This window comes from Astatotilapia calliptera, chromosome 3, assembly GCF_964374335.1.
Source record: "Astatotilapia calliptera chromosome 3, fAstCal68.1, whole genome shotgun sequence".
Taxonomy (NCBI): domain Eukaryota; kingdom Metazoa; phylum Chordata; class Actinopteri; order Cichliformes; family Cichlidae; genus Astatotilapia; species Astatotilapia calliptera.
In genome coordinates this window covers 2,932,100-2,954,116 of record NC_137424.1, presented here as the reverse complement: position 1 = coordinate 2,954,116, position 22,017 = coordinate 2,932,100, and the positions used below count along the sequence as shown (strand labels likewise).

General features: G+C 41.7%; 3 protein-coding genes across 6 annotated transcripts in view; 2 read left to right on the top strand and 1 right to left on the bottom strand.

The window, feature by feature from the left end:
• LOC113016285 (phospholipase D1-like) overlaps nucleotides 1-22,017 on the top strand; it is a 386,460-nt gene that overhangs the window by 248,136 nt on the left and 116,307 nt on the right. The window lies entirely within an intron of this gene.
• Nucleotides 1-22,017, top strand: part of LOC145423725 (NLR family CARD domain-containing protein 3-like) — a 149,022-nt gene that overhangs the window by 105,193 nt on the left and 21,812 nt on the right. For 2 of the 4 annotated variants that reach the window (XM_080296483.1, XM_080296479.1), the window contains exons 4-7: nucleotides 222-371; nucleotides 541-2,338; nucleotides 3,246-3,419; nucleotides 3,695-3,868. In XM_080296483.1, the coding sequence (XP_080152609.1) occupies nucleotides 222-371; nucleotides 541-2,338; nucleotides 3,246-3,419; nucleotides 3,695-3,868 (2,296 nt within the window). The remainder of the gene's footprint in view (nucleotides 1-221; nucleotides 372-540; nucleotides 2,339-3,245; nucleotides 3,420-3,694; nucleotides 3,869-22,017) is intronic. The other 2 variants (XM_080296489.1, XM_080296486.1) reach the window with 1 other exon arrangement.
• On the bottom strand, nucleotides 14,512-20,077 carry LOC113017688 (uncharacterized). Its single transcript, XM_080299713.1, has 5 exons — nucleotides 19,147-20,077; nucleotides 18,762-19,061; nucleotides 18,643-18,690; nucleotides 16,400-16,498; nucleotides 14,512-15,107 (listed from the first exon to the last, which is right to left on the bottom strand). Exons 1-5 carry the CDS (start codon nucleotides 20,012-20,014, stop codon nucleotides 14,872-14,874), a joined length of 1,551 nt encoding a protein of 516 aa, XP_080155839.1. The 5' UTR covers nucleotides 20,015-20,077; the 3' UTR covers nucleotides 14,512-14,871.

Below are 22,017 nucleotides of genomic sequence, written 5' to 3'. Positions count from 1 at the left end.
ATACAGAAAAACATTACTTTAACACCCATTTACTTAGTTAAAATTTCTCATGAAGTAACTTAAACATCTGACATGATGTGATGGTGAATTATTAATAAATACAAAAAAGGCTTCAGTTACACATGATGCTGAAAAAAAAGACAGACACACAAAAAACAAACCATGCAACAGCTTAATAATACTGTGATGGATCTGTTATTATGTTTTGTTTGTTTTTCTAGAGTCATATCAAAAGTGTGAGCCTAAACTCGGTTCAAAACAAATGAAAAAGTTCAACTATAATAATTCAAGCAAGGAGTCATTTGTGAAGATCACAGCAAACATCCTGAAGAGAATGAAGCTGAATAAGCAGGCTGATCATCTACTGAGCAGTAAGAAGATATCTATAAATATATCAGCTAATGGAAAAACTAAAATTTCATAATGTTGCAAGAACTTGACCTGATTCTTCAAAAGCACTTAATTTGGCAGGAAAGAAATGGTCATGTACCCTTGATAAGTACTTAAATTCAATATATATATTTTTCTTTATTTCTAAAGGAACTCCCAGTGGACGTTGTCAGCGTAACCTTAAATCCACCCTGAAGAAGAAGTTCCAGTGTGTGTTTGAGGGCATCGCTAAAGCAGGAAACCCAACCCTCCTGAATCAGATCTACACAGAGCTCTACATCACAGAGGGAGGGACTGCAGAGGTCAATGATGAACATGAGGTCAGACAGATTGAAACAGCATCCAGGAAACCAGACAGACCAGAAACAACAATCAGACAAGAAGACATCTTTAAAGCCTCACCTGGAAGAGACGAACCAATCAGAACAGTGCTGACAAAGGGAGTGGCTGGCATTGGGAAAACAGTCTTAACACAGAAATACAGCCTGGACTGGGCTGAAGACAAAGCCAACCAGGACATCCAGTTCATATTTCCATTCACTTTCAGAGAGCTGAATGTGCTGAAAGAGGAAAAGTTCAGCTTGGTGGGACTTGTTCATCACTTCTTTACTGAAACCAAAGAAGCAGGAATCTGCAGCTTTGAAGACTTCCAGGTTGTGTTCATCTTTGATGGTCTGGATGAGTGTCGACTTCCTCTGGACTTCCACAAAACTATAATCCTAACTGACCCTAGAAAGTCCACCTCAGTGGATGTGCTGTTGATAAACCTCATCAGGGGGAAACTGCTTCCCTCTGCTCGCCTCTGGATAACCACACGACCTGCAGCAGCCAATCAGATCCCTCCTGACTGTGTTGGCATGGTGACAGAGGTCAGAGGGTTCACTGACCCACAGAAGGAGGAGTACTTCAGGAAGAGATTCAGAGATGAGGAGCAGGCCAGCAGGATCATCTCCCACATCAAGAAAGCTCGAAGCCTCCACATCATGTGTCACATCCCAGTCTTCTGCTGGATCACTGCTACAGTTCTGGAGGATGTGCTGGAAACCAGAGAGGGAGGAGAGCTGCCCAAGACCCTGACTGAGATGTACATCCACTTCCTGGTGGTTCAGGCCAAAGTGAAGAAGATCAAATATGATGGAGGAGCTGAGACGGATCCACACTGGAGTCCAGAGAGCAGGAAGATGATTGGGTCACTGGGAAAACTGGCTTTTGATCAGCTGCAGAAAGGAAACCTGATCTTCTATGAACCAGACCTGACAGAGTGTGGCATCGATATCAGAGCAGCCTCAGTGTACTCAGGAGTGTTCACACAGATCTTTAAAGAGGAGAGAGGACTGTACCAGGACAAGGTGTTCTGCTTCATCCATCTCAGTGTTCAGGAGTTTCTGGCTGCTCTTCATGTCCATCTGACCTTCATCAACTCTGGATTCAATCTGCTGGAAGAACAACAAACAATCTCCAAGAAGTCTGAAACAACAGAATATTCAGAGAAACCCTTCTACCAGAGTGCTGTGGATAAGGCCTTACAGAGTCCAAATGGACACCTGGACTTGTTCCTCCGCTTCCTCCTAGGTCTTTCCCTGCAGACCAGTCAGACTCTCTTACGAGCCCTGATGACACAGACAGGAAGTAACTCACAGACCAATCAGAAAACAGTCCACTACATCAAGATGGAGCTCAGTGAGAATCTGTCTGCAGAGAAAAGCATCAATCTCATCCACTGTCTGAATGAACTGAATGATCGTTCTCTAGTGGAGGAGATCCAGCAATACAGGACTTCAGGAAGTCTCGCCACAGGTAAACTGTCTCCTGCTCAGTGGTCAGCTCTGAACTTCATCTTACTGTCATCAGAAGAAGATCTGGATGTGTTTGACCTGAAGAAATACTCTGCTTCAGAGGAGGCTCTTCTGAGGCTGCTGCCAGTGGTCAAAGCCTCCAACAAGGCTCTGTGAGTAAATCTGTGATCATGTTTATTTTTAAAATGTTGATTAAAAGTGGTCATAGATTTCTTCCATGACAGATCCATGTCCTAAAACCATGAGCCAGCGTAGTTGTATAGTATAAAAGAAAAAAGGAGAACTTTTGACCACAATATTGTAACTTGAATGAACTTTGGATACAGCCTTTAAACATAAAATTTATGAACAGAATCGGTGACAAAGGGCAGCCCTGGTGGAGCCCATCACCCACCGGACTTATTACTATCCAACGTATTGCCGGCTATGCCAACCAAGCTCTTGCAATGGTTGTAAAAGGATCGAATGGCCTGTAGCAATGGCAATAAAATGTTTCTCAGTTTTATTATTTTCAGTCACATCTGTTTTTGATTATTTTAAAATTCAGGCTTTTTATGTTATACAAAATATATTTTCTTATGTCTTGTATTGATTCTGAAGGAATAGTTTTCATCAGTATCGCAGATACCAGCCTGAATTTTACTTTGTATTGGATCAGGAAGGAAATCAGTGGCATCACACATCACTTACAGCAACTTCAGTACCTCTTCATTTTAATAAACTGGGGGAGGTGCACCAAGATTCAGTATGAGATGAAGAATTATTTTAACTGTAAGGTTGGAGAAATGTGTTGTTGGAAATTGGAAGAGCAGGTTATCTTAAAAATCACTGCATTGTAGTTTTATTCAGGCCCCTTCAATCTGTGATTGCTGTTGCTTTGCATTGTAAATGCTACTATTACAAAAGTCACAAATATTAGTGTATGTGTGTGTTGTTGGGTAATAAACCAAAGGAACAGAATCTACCAGCACCTCACTGATTTCTGCTTAAAAACAACAAAAAAGCAATAAAGCTCTGATTTGTTTGGTTGATCTTGTCTCCCTTCCCGCTTGATTTCAGACTGAGTGGCTGTAACCTGTCAGACAGAAGCTGTGAAGCTCTGTCCTCAGTCCTGAGCTCCCAGTCCTCCCGTCTGACAGAGCTGGACCTGGGTAACAACAACCTGCTGGATTCAGGAGTGAAGCTTCTGTCTGCTGGGATAAAGAGTCAATACTGCAAACTGGAAACGCTGAGGTCAGATCAAGCGATATCAATTTTTTTTCATCAATTAACATCATTTAATCAATTTCATTTGGAAAAAATTAACATTGTGTGTATGTTTTTTTTTTTTTAATGAATCCATGCAAGTCACAGTAAACTGCCACATTTGTCTTTTGTAACATGAGGCAATAAGGATTCCAGCGTCTCCTGAAACAGTGTTGAAATATTGTAAATGTAGTAGCTCCTCATGGCACCATGAATATACTTTAACACAAGTGTTTCATGTCTTCTTGTCATCCTTTCTTAAGACTGAGTGGCTGTAACCTGTCAGACAGAAGCTGTGAAGCTCTGTCCTCAGTCCTGAGCTCCCAGTCCTCCCATCTGACAGAGCTGGATCTGGGTAACAACAACCTGCAGGATTCAGGACTGAAGCTTCTATTTTCTGCAGTGGAAAGTCCAAAGTGTACACTTGGGATTCTCAGGTCAGGATTCAGTCTTTTCTGATGATGATTTTAAAACCTGAGTCAGGTCGATAAATGGCTTACTCATTTACAACAGACATGATTTGTTAAATCACCTTATATATGTGTGCTTAAGTTCTGTGCTGCTCTGATTTATTGCCCGTGCTGTCTTTCAGTTCAGCTTTGTCGAGTCTCTGGTAGGATTTCTTTTACATGACCTGTGTAAAAACAAAACAGGAAACACATTAAGCTGAAGTAAGATGCACAATTTGAAAAATGGGGCACAAAAAATGTTGCTGCTTTCTGGAAAGTGCGTCTAAGAAGACCCAATGGAGAAAGTGAAGAGAAAAATCAAAGATTAAGAAGAAGAAAATGGCAGAGGCAGTTTCTCTTGGACTGCCTGCAGATGGGGCGAGACTCTAGAAACAGGGATGATTGGAGAAAATGTAAAGAGGCCAGGAGATGAATACTCTGGTGTTCTGGGGATAGTGGGAGTGAGAGGGAGAGATGCCAGTAAATGATTTCAAGGATAAATTTGAGAGAATCAGAGCTAAGAAACCAAAGCAAGTGGGGAACTACAAACATGTGGACAGACTCATAATTAGGCCAAAGACACATTAAAGCAATTATTACAGGTTTAGAAACAGGGATGGATATCAAGGAGCTTAGCATGAATTTGCATTGAGGAAAAAATAGCAACGAGCATCAGAGGAAACAGTTAGGAAAACTAAGAGGATGTACTGGCAGGAATACTGCAGTACTTTAGGAAGAACTACACCATTTCAGAATGTGTGGAGTACAGTTAAGAACATGAATGCAGACAGGAAACAACAGCAGCTGTTGTAAAGTAAATTCAAACTCCTTCATTAAATGCAGCTGGTTGAGTTGAAAACAATGGGGAATGATTGTGTTACGTTGTTTATTCTCTATAGAAATGGAGCAGCAGGAGTGCATGCAGAGCTGGACGTGGGCTGTATATACATGCGTGTATCTGTGTTGTCTGTGAGCAGAGAAAACAAAGTGCTGGAAATGTCCAGTGTATCATAAGCCAGCCAGTCCTGTTACTGCAATTCACTTCTTCACCAGAAAGTGTCACCATCAGGCTTCAACAGCAGTTTCCAGTATTAATAGTATTAATGAGCTACAGGTCGTATGGATGGGAAAATGTAGAGATGCTGGGCAAACAATATGATCAAATCCACAGTGGGAATAATTGAAGTGATGACGGCAGGTGTAGAGAACAAAAATGAATCATATTGAAATGTTAAATCAGGAAAATCCTGGAGAAGAGGATAGTTCTAATGTTCAGTTTGTAATGTTTGAATTCAAAGCAGCTCTTAAGTGCATAAAAATGACTTCACCTGACGTCAGACTGAACAATCGGATTAGCTACTGATATTGATTTAACCCTTTAAGACCTACCATAGAACCAAGTCCGCCAGAGCTTATATTATATTTTTACATGCTGTAGAGCCATTTTTGGGAGCATTTCAAGTTGCTATACATCAATACAACCATTACAGCCTAAATTTTAATAATATGTATGTATTAAGTGCATAGTAATTACATAAATTGCCAAAAAGTGCAATAAACTACAAAAAAATTGAAAATCATTTTTGTTTTTTTAACATATATTTCTAGTTAGAGAAATTTAAGAGGCTTATCCCTCAAAACTGTAAATACAAAAAGGTTGCACAAAATAGTTTCCCACCACAGGAAATTTATTTTGAGTGCCTTCATAGTTTTATTTTTGAAATACACCAATTTTTATATACTGCAGGAAAAACGAAAATAAATATTATACTGCAAATTTGCAAAATAACAGCATATGCATCAAAATAAACTATTTCCAGCAGTACAATATGAGTCCTAAGCATATGTGGAAGGAAACTGTAACCTAGGACAAGCTGATGGCATAAGATGTAAGTACAACTCCTCAGGTTTCATATGCAAAAAAAATTATTGCGCTAGCTCACGTGGTTACAGTGCTACCGGGATTTAAAAATAGTTGCGCAAAACGGAGTGTGCCCACTCTGACCAGTTTTAAAGGGCTAAAGCAAGAAAATATGGTATTAGCATTAGCTGCCAATTCCTATCCGGTTGTTCAGTGATGACGCGACGAATCCTACTTCCGGGTCTAAAGTAGTCTGCGTTTAATATGGCTTTTGTGTTGTTAACATGTTTAATGTTATGTATTTTCTTCTATTTAATCTCAAAAAGCTCCTAAAACAGTCAGCGATCACTGTTGAACTCCCTCGGCTTTTATTACCGCTAATCATTTATTTAAGCTCAGTTTTTAAAACCTTAGGATGTAACTACAGCCCAGCCCATGCAGCAGTATATGAATGACTAACCCTCGTATTGTGGATGGATTATCTCAGTTGCTCTCCTGGCTGAAGTTTGGTCCTTTTACAGCATCCTGCCATGCGATTACATTTGTTCCTGACCACCAAGAACACTCACATTAACTTTTTTTGAGTGGAAAAAAAGTTAGCTTGTTTATATTATGCTAACATAGCTGTGTCGCTAGCGGTCACGTAGCACATCATTATATACCAGCTAGCCCAACTTCAGTAACCCTACAAACGTCACTGCTGTTTAGTTTTCCGTCTTCATTTATGCTGGAAGTGATAGCAGAGTTGTACGTTTTAATTTGTTTCCAAAACCCCGCAGTCAGGACATGCTATATTGTATTTAGATAGAAGCTAGCGAGCTAACTCCCTGCTAACTTCTAACTCCGTTAAATGTCATAAATTCCATTTTCATGGATGCCTGGATGTTAAACTCAATTGTTACACCTGGTAGAGCAGAACGCTGATTGTTTTATTAAAGATGAAAGACTTTAGACAGTTTTTCAACTCTCAGTAATGCCATAGTGATCGTTTGATATATGGACCTGCAGCGGAGTTTAGACCCAGACACGGCTAGTGACGTCAGACTGAACAACCGGATTCACCTAAAATTAGCATTACCTGCTAATGGCAGTCTAGTTAACATTAACTCCGCACTAATGTAATGCTAATTCACATCAAATTATCTTTAGCTTTAGCATTAGCTGCTAGCTTCAGCCTACCTAGCACTAGCTGCTCACATTGTTAAAAGGGAAGAGAAACCGATATTAGCATTAGCTTGTAATAATTATTCACCCCTAATTAGAATTAGCCACTAATGGCAGCATACTTAGCATTAACTCCTTACATCATGCAAATGATGCTAACTTGCATTAAATTAGACTGCTGTTATTAGCTAATGCTTTTTAGCAGTAGCTGCTCACATTGCTATAAAGCAAAGGGAAACGATATGAGCATTAGGTTCTAATGCGTATTTGCCTTAAATTAGACGTAGGTGCTAATGGCAGCCTACTTAGCATTAGCAGCTCAGATGTTGTAATGCTAGGAAAAAGAGTGTTAGCATTAGTTGTTCACATTGTTATAAAGTTAAGGGAAATAGTGTTAGCATTAGCTACTCACATTGTTAAAAAGTGTTAGCATTAGTGCATAATGCTAATTCACATCAAATTAGCATTAGTTAATAACGGCAGCCTGTTTAGCATTAGCAGATGATGTTGACCGTGGCCCACTGGAAAAGTTAAGAACTAAAGATTTAGGAGTGTTTCTTGATAGCTCTTTCTCATTTGAGAAACAAATAAATTCTGTTATTAAAACCAGCTGTAAGGTTTATATTGTTGTTTGTCATTTATGCTTAGAAATATTTACTCATATATGCTTAGAGTTGTATAATCGATTGCATGATGATAGAGGTTTGATCCTGAGTAGTCTGTAAAGACTCTGTGTGCCTTCCAGAGTGGTCTGGCATGCACACACCACTTGGGGCCATGAGAGAGGTCGTACCCTCTCTTACTGATTTATGGTGTAGGACAGGGGTCTCAAACTCTAGCTGGGGGCCGCTGCAGGCAGAGTCTGGGTGAGGCTGGGCTGCATTAGGTTTTCTACAAGAAAGGCATGGTTAAAAAATTCCAATCTTCTCAAATCTCTTTATTTTTGTTTTTTAACACAAAATATGAAAAATAAATGAACAAATTAAGAATAAATAAGAAAATAAATCAATCTGTAATACATAAATAAAACAATAATAAGATATTTTTAGTCAGTGAACTTGTGTTTTTTTCAGTCTTCTATATCTGCTGTATTTAGATTGAAATGTCTGTATTAACAGTTCTATAACCTTCTTCTGAACATGAATGGAACACTGTAGAAAATGAACTGTTCTTCTGAACATGGCTTCTCTTGCCTACTCCTTGCTGCTAGAGACCTGGCAGCGTTTCCTCTCGCATAGCCGAGCCAGATTTGGCCTGAGGGAGGAAGCAGTTGCGACCCTCAGTATGTCTTGAAGATGATCATCCGTAAGTCTGGATCTGTACTTGGACTTATTGAAGTTCAAAGTGGAGAAGAGCTTTTCGCACAAGTAGCCTATGTGCTACCAAAAAGCACGATCAGCGGGGCCTATCGTGCGGTGCCTCGCGCTTCACTCAGACTTTTTGACCACGTCATGATCCACTTAATCCCCGCGTACAGACAGAGGCTGAAGCTCTCCAAACCTGTCGTGAGGACCAAAAAACTGTGGAGCAACGAGGCTGTGGAGGAGCTTTGCACGTGTTTGGAGTCTACAGACTGGGACACAATGAAGGCTGCTTCTAACAGCTTGGATGAGTTTACGGACACTATCACCTCCTATATCCACTTCTGTGAGGACAGCATTGTGCCATCACGCACCAGGGTGAGTTATAACAATGACAAACCCTGGTTTACTCCTAAACTCAAAAAGCTGTGGCTGGAAAAGAGAAAGGCGTTCAGAAGCGGAGACAGGGTCTGCTACAGAGAGGCCATGTACAGGTTCACTAAAGAAGTGGACATTGCTAAACATCAGCACTCTGAGAAAATGCAGCAGCAGATCTCAGAGAATGACTCGGCCTCTGTGTGGAAAGGTTTTAGGAATATCACCAACTACAAGCCTAAAACCCCCCACTCCACTGATGACTTGCTCTTGGCCAACACCCTCAACGACTTCTACTGTCGTTTTGACGAGCCATCAGGCAGCCTTCACACCTCCAACGGCCCCAACAATAGAGACACTTTAGACACTCATTCCCCCACCTCTCCCCCCTCCATAGAGCCATCACCACCTTCAAACACTTCACCTACAACACCCCCCTCCTCACCCCACACAAAAGAGGATTTCACACCACCTCCTCCCACCACAACTCTTCATATTCATGAAGCAGATGTGAGGAAGCAGTTTAAGAATCTGAATGCTCGAAAAGCTCCCGGCCCAGACGATGTGTCTCCTGCCACCCTCAGACACTGTGCAAACGAGCTGGCCCCAGTGTTTTCTGGCATTTTCAACTCCTCACTGCAGGCATGTCATGTGCCTGCCTGCTTCAAGTCCTCTACCATAATCCCTGTCCCCAAGAAACCTAGGATCACTGGACTAAATGACTACAGACCCGTGGCTCTGACATCTGTGGTCATGAAGTCATTTGAGCGCCTGGTTCTCTCCTATCTCAAGACCCTCATGGCCCCCCTCCTAGATCCCCTGCAGTTTGCATATAGAGCCAACAGGTCTGTAGATGACGCCATCAACATGGCCCTACACTTCATCCTGCAGCATCTGGACTCCCCAGGAACCTACGCCAGGATCCTGTTTGTGGACTTCAGCTCTGCCTTCAACACCATCCTTCCAGACCATCTCCAAGGCAAGCTTTCCCAGATGAATGTGCCTGATCCCATCTGCCGGTGGATCACTGACTTCCTGACGGACAGGAAGCAGCATGTGAGGCTGGGAAAGAATGTTTCGGACTCCTGGACCATCAGCACCGGCTCCCCTCAGGGCTGTGTTCTTTCTCCTCTGCTCTTCTCCCTGTACACCAACTGCTGCACCTCCACCCACCAGTCTGTCAAGCTAATCAAGTTTGCAGATGACACCACCGTTATTGGACTCATCTCGGACGGGGATGAGTCTGCCTACAGGAGGGAGGTTGAACGTCTGGTGTCCTGGTGCAGCCACAACAACCTGGTGCTGAATGCTCAGAAGACAGTGGAGATTATTGTGGACTTCAGGAAGCACACAGCTCCACTCCCCCCCATCATCCTGTCTGACACCCCCATCACCTCTGTGGACTCATTCCGCTTCCTGGTGTTGAAATCTCCCAATTCTTTGAATCTTTGGGCTGAAGGAAGGACAATACTCGGTGTATAAATGCTCAATCAACAATCATTTATTTCCGTACATTTCAATACTTATGAGCATTAGAACCATCATGATGGGGAGAGCTGCCTGCAGAGGGTCACAGCAAGTCTCAAAATGGTGACGGGTTACTCAGCTTTTTATACCCTCTAGTGGCCCCCACCTAGTCGTAAAAGCCTAAACATTCACATTCTTCCTCTCTTTCGGCGCCTAAGTTATGACCTCGGCTCCCTGTCTTTCTGCTCTTCACAAAAGGAATGTGGTCTGTTTCTTCTATTATCTACACAAGGTCCTCTGCACACAACATTCTCTTCATGATTCAGCAGTATGAAATGTCAAGAAACAGTGTAATACATTCAACAGTGTTGAGTAATGCAGGTCAAACCAATAGATCGAATGATTTTCACACTCTTTTAAGTCAGAAGTATAATGCAAACTAAAACTACATACTAATCACACACTCTATATTAAAGGGTATAATATGATCTACAGCAATTAACATACTTCAACTATTTTGATTACATATATAAGGTAACATATGATAACAGAATAATATCACACTGGGTACCACCATCACCCAGGACCTGAAGTGGGAGCCCACCATCACCTCCGTCATTAAGAAAGCCCAGCAGAGGATGTACTTCCTGAGGCAGCTGAAGAAATTCAACCTGCCAACACGGACGATGATGCAGTTCTACACTGCAATCATCGAGTCCATCCTCACCTCCTCCATCACCGTGTGGTACGCTGGAGCCACTATCAGGGACAAACAGAGACTGCAGCGTGTTGTGCGCTCTGCTGAGAAGGTGATTGGCTGCAGACTCCCATCTTTGCAGGACCTGTACACCTCCAGGACACTGGGGCGTGCAGCTCGGATCTCAGCTGACCCTTCTCACCCTGGACACAGTCTGTTTGACCTGCTCCCCTCAGGCAGGAGGCTCCGGTCCATCCGCACCAGAACCTCTCGCCATAAGAACAGTTTCTTCCTCTCTGCTGTCGGACACATGAACAATAACCAATAACAATAACCGTATGACTGTTCCCACCACTAACACGTGACCCTACGCTGTGTTCACTGCATCATTCCATGTTTGCACTGATCACCACCTGCACTCATGTATATATCATGTATATATCTATCTAATTAGCACTTTTAATTTTTATTCTTATTTTTATTTTCATGTCTATTTAAGCGTTATGACAGTATGTTTGCACTGAAGCACCGCAGCAATTTCCTAATGTTGTAAACCTGCTCAACATTTGGCAATAAAACCCTTTCTGATTCTGATTCTGATTCTGAAAAGGCACATGGTCCGCTTGAACATTCGGGAAAGCCGAGGGAAACTAGGGCTCAATTCTCTCAAAGATTGTCCAAGCTTGTCTGCTTTTCCACTCACCTCCCTGAACGTTGCTTTGAGTTCAGAGTTGCACTGCAGCTCAATGAGCTCCATTTGAAGAACAGAAGGGGCATCTTGCACATCAAAGGAGAAGGGATCCGCAAAAATGTGAAAGGTGGCTCTGTGTGTCTTGAAGTCAGCAAATCTGTGATCAAATTCCTCCTGTAGCCTCAAAATGACATCAACATACTCGTCAGCACTGAATGGTGTGCCTGCATCCACGAGTGCCTTGCATGCTGGGAAATGGCAAAGGTTTTTCTGAGAGAGCTGAGCTTTCCAGAGCGCCAGTTTTGTGGAGAATGCTCTCACGTTGTCATAGGCAGCACTGACAAGTTGCCCCTGGCCTTGTAACGTCTTGTTCAGTACATTAAGCTCATGTGTCATATCAACAAGAAAAGCTGAGTCCATGAGCCATTTGGGATCAGTTAGCACAGGAACACTAACTCCATCCTTCTCCATGAAGGCTTCACTTCTGCTCTCAACTCAAAAAGTCTCTTTAATACATTTCCCCTGCTGAGCCAACGTACCTCAGTGAAGTCGAGCACATCCCCATATTCTGACTCCATTTCCTCTAAAAAAGCACAGAACCTTCGGTGCTTTAAGCCCCTGGATCTGATTTGGTTGATGCATTTCACAACAATAGACATCACATTGTCAAACTTCAGGCATTTGCTGCAAAGGACCTGCTGATGGATGATGCAGTGCAGAGCAATGGCCTCCTCCACGCCTCCCTCTTCCAGTTTGTTTTGTGCCACCAGTCCATTTTTCCTCCCTGTCATTGATGGCGCTCCATCTGTTGTTATTCCAACAAACCTCTTCCATGGCAAACCAACATTCTCAATGGCATCACAGAGCTTGTAAATATCTGCTGAGCGGTGGTCTGGACGTGCATTGGAATTACTGTGAGCAGCTCCTCCATCACTTCAAAGCTGTCATCAACACCACGGACATACATTGGGAGCTGGGCAGTGTCGGTGATGTCTGTGGTCTCATCAAGAGCGACTGAGTATACACTGAAACATTTGGCTTTCTCACACAGTGGGTCATAAATGTCACTTGACAGGTCAGAAATGCGATCTGCTGCAGTGTTGGCAGAAAGGCTGATGTTGCTAAACTGACCTTTCTTTCCCAGACAGACTATATTTGCAGCCTGCAATATGCACTTTTAGACAAATGCACCTTCTGTGAATGGCTTCCCTGCTTTAGCAATCATCTCACTAACCACGTGGCTCCGACTGCTGCATTATTCTCTTTGGTTGCTTTCTTGGAGAAATCTTGCTGCCTCAGTAGATCTGTTTTAAGACTGGCAACCCGGTTCGCTCTCTCGTCTCCCTGGTATTTTGCATCCAGCTCAGCATGTCTAGTTGTGTAATGACGTTTCAAATTGTATTCCTTGTGCAGCGCAACTTTCTCTGTGCAAATGAGACAGTTCGGGGTGCCCCTGTGCTCAACAAAGAAATATTGCATTTCCCACTTTTCCTGAAATTGTCGGTGCTCATCACCAACCTTTCTCTTCACCGCAGGCTTTGAAAAAGACATGTTTGGGGCTATGTGACATTTATAATTCTACTTGGTGTCACTGTCGCATTGAAGTTTCAATCAAGCGTTTAGCCGACGGACGGGGAACGTCTCAACGCGTAGAGAACGTCATTTTTGCTTCTTTTTCTTGCAACCGTAGCACGGCGATCGGCAGATAAAAAGCCGGTAGCAGTCTCCTTTGTTTTTACGCTCGATGTTCATGTCTTTCATGATGACACGAACACCGTGCCGTTTGCAGATGGTAGAAAGTGCAGGGATATTGAGTGCAAAACAGGAGACTGCTCACGGCGCCGGGCTGTTGTTACAGGAGAAAGAAGCAGAAACGACACCGTGACATATAACAAATAACATCAGCTGTTTCTGATGTTAGTAGTTTTGAATGCTTTTACATTATATTGAAATATATGTAATGTTCATGTTTGCTGCAATGCAAACGGAGTGATGCAAATAAAAACATCGAGCCACAAATTACGGTGCGACCCTATAATTAGTCCGGGTTACCGGGGACTGTTGTTGCCGATGAACAGGTGTCGCTATGTGACTGCAGACTAAATTGGGCTGCATTGAGTTCATGACTTTTCTTTTATCCGCCGCCTACGCATCACTGTGAGAGTTAATATGAGATCTCTCTCTGTGGAAACATAACTTTAAATCCCACTGACGTGTGTATAAATCTATATACGTATAATGTCCCGCTGGGCAGCAACTTAAAAAAACAACTTTTTTTGAAGTGTTGTGAACGCAGCGCGCTGGGGCGAATGTCGGCGTTTGCCCAATAGAAAGGAGGAAGCCAGCCAGGCACAGGAAAGAAAGAAACACTCCAGGGCAACGCTGCTGGAACTTTGACTCATTGAGAAATGTTTCCCTGCTTGCATCAAGCCCGGCTGGTGTCCCCTGAGATCCATATCCCACCCTGATTGGTGGGTTAATTCAGCTCCGCCCACAACACTGTAAAGTGTCATACATTATCAAACTAGCATTACATTTTCATATTAAGGTGGGGCCAAAAACTATCGTCCTGCGGGCCGCGAGTTTGAGACCCCTGGTGTAGGAGGACACCTGCTCTGTGTCTGGTTAAGTATAAGAGCCCTTTGTTAGGGGGACCGCTGGACTCTTAGCACCAGCTTTGGGGTCACAGGGTCACATCTGGAACACACACACACACACACACACACACACTCTCACACACACACACACACACACACACACACACACACACACACACACACTCTCACACACACACACACACAGACACACACAGACACACACACACAGACACACACACACACACACACACACACATACTGGTAAAGGTGAATTGGAAGGACAATTTTTTCAAACAAGATTTTTGCAACACTAAACGGACCCCCCTTTCCGCTTGTGCTAGATAGATGAAGTGCATCTTTAAAAATCCCATTTGAGTTGTACAACACAAATCTCACTTCAAAATTGTGAAAAACACACCAGAACTCAAAATATAAGAACCTGACAACATGGTGTAATAAGAGGACAACACTAATTAGGTAACTTGGCTCCTCCCCCTGACATGAACAGTAATTGTCAGGGCTAACTTTATTAACAGGACAAAGGCCATACACATACACAAACATGTATTTTGTGTGTATTAAAAGGGCAACAGGTGAATAAAAGGAACAAATTGAGTGCATTTTACAAAAACAGGATTGTTTTGTTAACAGAAATGAAAATAACTGGCAATATAAAATTATATGTCCTCTTAGATCAGATGCACTAAAACAGTGTCAACAAAATGAATTTACCAATCTTCTAATAGTAAAATTCTAAAATAAATAAATGAGAAACCAAAACATACAAAATATCTTTTGTAACTCCTCCAAGAAGTACTTTGGAGTTATGTAGACTCCTCTACATAGGATTTTCTTTTTTCTTCAACGACACGCCCCGATTCCTCACAAAATCTCTGATGTTTTGAATAGAACGACCAGCCAGAGCAGGATCTTCTGCAGTTTTGCATTGCTGGCATTCGATAATAGTGGCCAGTTTTCCTTTTTTGATATGTTCGCCAAAATACTTCATGATCGCAGCAACCTCCGTGGGAGACCAAGGATGCTTTTTGACCCTCCTTGCATTTTCCAGAGAAGCTAGAAGCAGAAAAAAATAAATGTAAACAAACTACTTTTAAAACAATTTTTAAATTAAAGGGGACGTATTATGCTCAATTATGTGAGTTGACATGGTTGTAGGATGCAAAAATATAATGGCGATAATCGGCTTCCTTCAAATAAGCCGAAGAATTGAGTTCTGCACACACTAGTTTTACAGCCCTGCTAAGAACAGTTAGTGTTTAATCTACACAGCCCAAAGACGGCCTTTGCATTGTCCACGAGGACAGGTGCTGAGGCTGTGATTATGCTGGATTGTGCAAAATACACTACCTGGGACCTAAAAGATCTCCTTTTTTAGTTGTTGAAAACCTACACTTAAGGAGTCGGGAGGCAATTCATAACCAAATATACATACAAAAGCAACAAAAAAAAGTGGGTTTTGCATAATATGTCCCCTTTAAGGTGAATTTGTTGTAACAGTGTTTCTTTGGTATAAATCCTGTAATGCTGACTGTTTAAATACTTATTACAATGGATGAATACATTTATTTAAATGTAAAATTCTGAAAGGTAGCCCACATTAAGTCAGAATTCCAATAAATAGCTATGGCAAATCACTATGGATGGAGAGCATTTTATTCCACACACCGTTATACAACAAAAAACATGTATAGCATGATATTGTAATAATTTGAAATGTATAACATATACTCAAACATTTCATATATAACTGTCTGACTCAAATGTTTATTTAAAAACAAGGGTGGACCCTGCCTGACCATGAGGTGGGCCTTCAGGTTTTTTCAGTGAACATAATTTTCTTCAAGACGTTCAGGTTACAGCCCACAATTAGCCAAACCAGCCCAAATTTTCCAATATTATCCAGATTCTGCCTATGGGAATAAGATGATGTTCAGAGTATGGCGATAATGTAGAAGCCCAATGGTCGAGGAATCCTCAAAATTAAAAACCCAAATCATAATATGTTCTCATTGCTTTGTTTATTAATTGTTTTGGTGCATTGCTGTTTTGAAAATGATAAGTATTTAAATGTATTACAGATTAAAACAGGCATAGGGAAAGTAATTTAAACATTTATCCCATTACTTAATACAAGGTATTGTTCCACATTGAATGTGATTTATGTTTTACCTTACCAAGTAGGTTAATATAATTGTCTAACCAAGTTGTAGAATTATGGTACGGTCCCTGGCAGAAAGATGAGCATAGTCACCATACTGGCTTGGGTGGTGTGGATAACTGGGTTCAAAAATGCATGAAGTTTACACTTGTGCTTAAGTGACTTTTGTATGCATGTCACCATTTACCAGATTGTTTATTTGTTTTCTTCTTACTGCTTGGCTTCATCTCTTTGTTTAGTATTCTGTTGGGTTCAATGACCTTACCCGCTCCATTTTTACTTTGTGCTGAAAAACAAAACAAAACAGTAAGCATATATTTGTTGTATTAAATCTCTTATAATGTAATGTCAAATGCTCCTGAATGTGGTCAAGCAACTAATGGACCTTGAAATCTTGAATATGGTTTCTAAGATAAATCCAGAGTCGCAACTATGACTTTTAGTTTAAGGTGACACATGTGAATGTGGAATATGGCTAGAGCTATTACAGCTGATATTAAAAGATACAAGGCTGAATTTTTCTCCAAACAAGACTCCGGTGTAGTGATGGGATTTCCGGCTCTTTTTAGAGATCCGGCTCTCTCGGCTCGGCTCACTAAAAAGAGCCGGCTCTTTCGGCTCCCGAACCGGCTCTTCAGGTTATTTTGTTGCTTTCATTCATTTATTATTAACAACAATATAAAATTATGCACAAAATGAATTACTAATGTTTAAAAACGTGTTTTCTATGTATATATGTTCATTATATAAATCTGCTTTTATTTATTCACTCCACATAAAATTTAAAAAATAAATTATAAAATACAAAAACCTACCATTTACAATTTAACTTTTAAAATTTTAACTTTAAATTTAAAAATACCAAGTGCCCAGTGCTCAGCTCAGTGGGTAGACACACTGGCAGCTTCACTTATATCACACTTAATTCACTGTGTTTTATCTTCCCATCGCACTGATGAGTGGACAGTTTTCAGGTGCCCGTGCACCGGCTCTATATGATATCCTTTTCTTGCAGACTCTACACTCTGCCTATGTATTGTCAGTAAAATTTAAATGGTTCTAGATTTTGCTTCTTTTCTTGGTGTCACTCATTTTCTTTACTCCACCTTTCTAATGTGACGACATTGTCTCTTGTTGTTGCTCCCGGCTCTCTTTCTCTCTCTCTCCCTGCTGCTCTTTTCGTGTGCTACTGCTGTTGCGAGTGTAACTACCGCCCCTAGCTCCTCCCTCTGCTCAGAGGCGGGAGGGGTGCAAACGCAAGGCTCTGTTTGCGCCCCTCCCGTCTCTACTCAGCGCAAACACAAGGCTGACGTGCAGCGAAAAAAGTGAGAGAGAGGGCAAGAGAAAGTAAAAAAAAAAAAATCCACGGCTCCCAATAAGGAGCCGGCTCGCATCGTTCACTTCAAAGAACCAGCTCTAAGAGCCATTTCGTTCGCGAACGACCCATCACTACTCCGGTGACTGGTCAACTTTCCACTCACCACTGATTTACTGTAGAAAGAGGATGAGAGCGTAGAGGGAATACTTCAGAAGCGCAAACCAGGTAAATAAAGAGTAGTAGATCAGCCCTCCACACACCAACTATTTTCATCTCTCTTGATTAATCTCATCTCCTTCTGTCTCCTGCAGGGCAGCTTCCTTTCTAACATCCTTCAACAAACCTTCCTCACTGTCCCTTGTTTGCACATGCCCAACACAACCTCAACCTGGCCAATGTAGAACAATGTAGACATTTTTTCCAACATGTGCAGTCCCAATGATATTGTTTTTCCTAATCCTATCCATTCTCTCCACCCTCAAAAAGAATCCCAGCATCTTTGCTTTCCCCAAACTCACCTCCAAGAACTGCAATCTATTAAGAACTCTGCTGCCCCCTTACTCTACTGCACTCACTCTAGAGACTATATCACCACATCCTAAAAAGAACATTACTGGCTGCACACTGACTATAGTATTGAGTGCAAACTCCTAATCAACTTTTAAGCCTTCAACAACCTCGCCCCCGCCACCCTGAGGGATTGTCTTTACTGTCACTCTCCCACAACACTGCTAACACTAACCTCCTTACCCCCATCATCAAAATCATAAATCTGAGGGTACAATCCTTTGCCACTGCTAATTGCACCCTCTGGAACTTCCTCTGCTCATTAGATTCTCTCTAGAACTTTAAATCACAGCTCAAAATCACCTGTTCAAACTAGCATTTCCTACCTGACCATCCTCCAAAACTGACCTTTCTATTCTGTTGAGCTGGTCTTTAGAAAGATCCTTGACTTTCTTTAAATTACCATTTGGACAAAGGTAACAATCACTGGAAAAATGATAGTAATGAATTATCTTTTTTTTTACATAAAGATAGCAAAGATAGCAAAAGTGTCTAGGAAGTAGTTACAAAGGTAAAAGCTTCAATAAATGATGACAAACACATACCTGGAGGTTCCTTGACAACTTTCTTCATCATTCTAGTATCTATAGAATCTGTAATGAAGTCTATTAGTCATGTGATTTCATAAATTGAACAAAGTTGAGACTAATCACATTGTACTTACCAATCTGTGGATATACAAGATTTCCTTCATTGACCTCACGCTCCGCTCCGACCTCCTCACGCTCCGCTCCGACCTCCTCACGCTCCGCTCCGACCTCCTCACGCTCCGCTCCGACCTCCTCACGCTCCGCTCCGACCTCCTCACGCTCCGCTCCGACCTCCTCACGCTCCGCTCCGACCTCCTCACGCTCCGCTCCGACCTCCTCACGCTCCGCTCCGACCTCCTCACGCTCCGCTCCGACCTCCTCACGCTCCGCTCCGACCTCACTTTCTTCACTTGAATCTGTCAACTGTAGGTTATCTAACAAAATAAAAGATTGTCTTAATGAATTATAAGGTTATAGTGCAGGAAACGTGTATAATTCTTAACCTTAACACCACTTTACCTTCGATTTCAATCTCTTCAAGTGTTTTGCCTTGAAGGCTTTTGAGAGACCCTTTCTCCATGGCAATCAGTAGTTTGGATATTTTGGCAAGCTGGGTAGTAGCCTCTGGAAGTCTATAATATTCGCGATGAACACGAATATCATGACCTAGGAAGTTGGCAACTTGGTCTAACTCGTGATTCTTGAGGTTTAAGATCTGAGACAAAGTTGCGACATGTTTGCGCAACTGCGTTGAACGTAGGTGTTCAGGGTTTTCAGCCCCACATTCAGTCGCATAAATCCTCAAACAGTCCTGTCCTCTGTAGGGAGTCAGACAATGAGGTCTGGCAAACAGGAATATGTTTTCTGCCAGAACACCACAGTCTTGTCTTTTCTCTGTCAGCCGTGTTATGGCATTCACCATGTCTGGTGAAAGTAGCACTGCAACCTTGCGTCCTCGTTTACCCCTCAATTCTACACGACTGAAGTGTTGACAAAGGTAAAGTTCAAATTTTGTCAGTCCAATTGCAACATCCTTGTGCAGGGTACTAGTGTCTCTCTCCTGGAAGCCATTCAGTGTCATCTTTGAAATTTCTCCCCCTCTTCTCCTGTTAAATAGTATTACATTTGCCATGGTAGCTTTACAAAGTTCACTGTATGATTTTGGTGAACTATGCTCTTCCAAGTCCTTCAGTGCTTGTTCTGTAGTCTTCTCCAGATGTCTATGAAGACGCTGAACATCTTCTGTGAAAGGAAGTGTGGAAGGCTTGTTGAAGTGCCGCTCGTTTAGTGTGGTTAATGCAGTATGGGAGATGAGTTCTGACCACTTTGTAGCATAAAGGGTTTTGAAACTCTGGGTTGACTTTATCAGTGCACTGTCTTCTGCCATCAGTGCTCTGCAATGTATAATATCACAGACTTTCTGCAGTGAGTGTCCCAACTTTAAAGCAAGGCTTGGAGTAGAGTAGCAGTTCTTTTCTTCATCATACCCACACACCTTCTTAACAGCTTTGATAACCACATTGAAATTTGCAGGTCTTACAGCATCCTCAAAAGTGTGTATTGAGCATTCTTTCCGAAGTGTGAGCAGAAGTCTTCCACATTCTCGGAGTGTCTGGCGAATGTAGTCAAATTTGGTGGGATCTTTCCCATGTTTGTTAAAGAATGATTGAGCAAGCTGAAGAATAGAGAAGTCACTTCGCACAGTAGAAGTTATTTCATCATCTTTCATGACAGCTAATATCTTCCAAACACCGGGGGAAACTTGCTGACACAGAGCTGACTCACTCATACAGGCCAGGGACAAGACCTTTTTTCGTCCCCCCTCTGAATTGGCCTCCACTGGTTTTGAAGAACATTTACGAACATGTCTCCAAAGATCTCTTTTAAGATATAATGCTTCGCAATAAATGCAGTGAATATAGTCTTTTCCTTTGTAGGGTTTTTTTGATGTGCGTCTGGTTTTTAATGATCCAATCCCACTTGCGATGACCTCCGAGTTATGTCTGTGGTTTCCTTTGTTTCGCAGCTTAGAAAGCATTTTCAAACGGTCTTTGGACTTCTTGGGAAGACTTAAAACTCGAGCAACATCTGCATGTGATTTCTCATGAGTTTTTAAATGACGTGTAAACTTTGTCTGTAGTTTTCCACAAATGTAGCAGTATGTTTTGTTTCTTAGTGAGGAGGATGTTTTTAAGGAATCTTCAGCCGTAGTATTAGAGTCATCAACAATGCCTTCAGCATCAGACTTTTCTGCTGTGGCAATAACCCCTGATACGTCGAGCTGTCTTGTGCCAATTCCATCTTCAGATATTGATTCGGCATCTTCTGAAATTCTTTGTCCTACTCTCTCTAAAAAACTTTCTAGGCGAGGTCTTTTCGTTTTGCAAGCAGATTGACTGCTGGAGATCTCAGAGTTCTGTACTTGTTTGCAACTTATATTTAAAGGCTCTGATTTGTTGTCCCATGAGCTGTCTGAGTCAGCTATAGAATCTGGCACATATTCCTCTTCTGATGAAGCCCCCTTACTTGAACTATCTTCACTAAAGACCTAATAACAATCAAAAACACAAAGTAAGACTTTGTTTACCTTACATATTTTACTGAGAAGAATTCCGCAAAAACACTTACCTCTGGAAGAGGTTCAGTGAGGTTCACCTTGTGGCTAACATAACATCTTTTGTGCCAGGACTGGTAGCAAACTAGACAGAGAAAAATTAAGTTAATAAAAGAAAGGTAGTTAAAGCCGCTTTCCCCAATTTAAAAAAACAGGCTAGATGGAAGCATAAACACAGTCAAGAAGGCTCCCCCCTCCCATTGGATATTATCCATAGGCCACACCCCCTGGTGTGCTTTGCTGCTAAACAGGCCAGTGCATAGTGTGGTGGAGCCATGTTAATGTAGAATTTAAGGAGTCAGGAAAGACTGTTCTATCGTTTTTCTGGACTGAGACATGTTATTGGCTGATGGTTTTAGACAAATGCAACAGAACCACTTCATTTTTTTTCTTTAATCTCCAAACAACATTTATAGCTATGCTTTGTTAAAATGTTGTTATGAACATGAAAAAAAAATATGTTAAGCTAACTTGTTTTTGCAAATTGGGTATAGCAGCTTTAATAATGACATGGTAAGTAAATATGTAAAAAGTGCAGATGTAAAAGGTTCATTATGAACATATATCATATTTACTTATGGATTAGTTTTTATAGTGTTCCTTATGGATCATATTTAAGATATTCTAATGTACCCAACCTTCCATAATTAAATAATTACCTTCACATCTCACACCACTCCATTTCAGAGGCGAAAAAGGTCCTCCACATGCAAGACATTTTTCTAAACTTGACATTTCGTCAGGGACTAGATCATGATCGCAGTCCTGTTTGGTAA

Coding starts and splice junctions, on each gene's coding strand:
- LOC113017688 (XM_080299713.1), bottom strand. CDS start 20,014: ATGGCAGAAGACAGTGCACTGATAAAGTCAACCCAGAGTTTCAAAACC. Junction 18,691..18,761: donor TCTTGTATATCCACAGATTG/GTAAGTACAATG, acceptor ACTTCATTACAG/ATTCTATAGATACTAGAATG. Junction 15,108..16,399: donor GAAAACAAATAAACAATCTG/GTAAATGGTGAC, acceptor TTCTGCTTCTAG/CTTCTCTGGAAAATGCAAGG.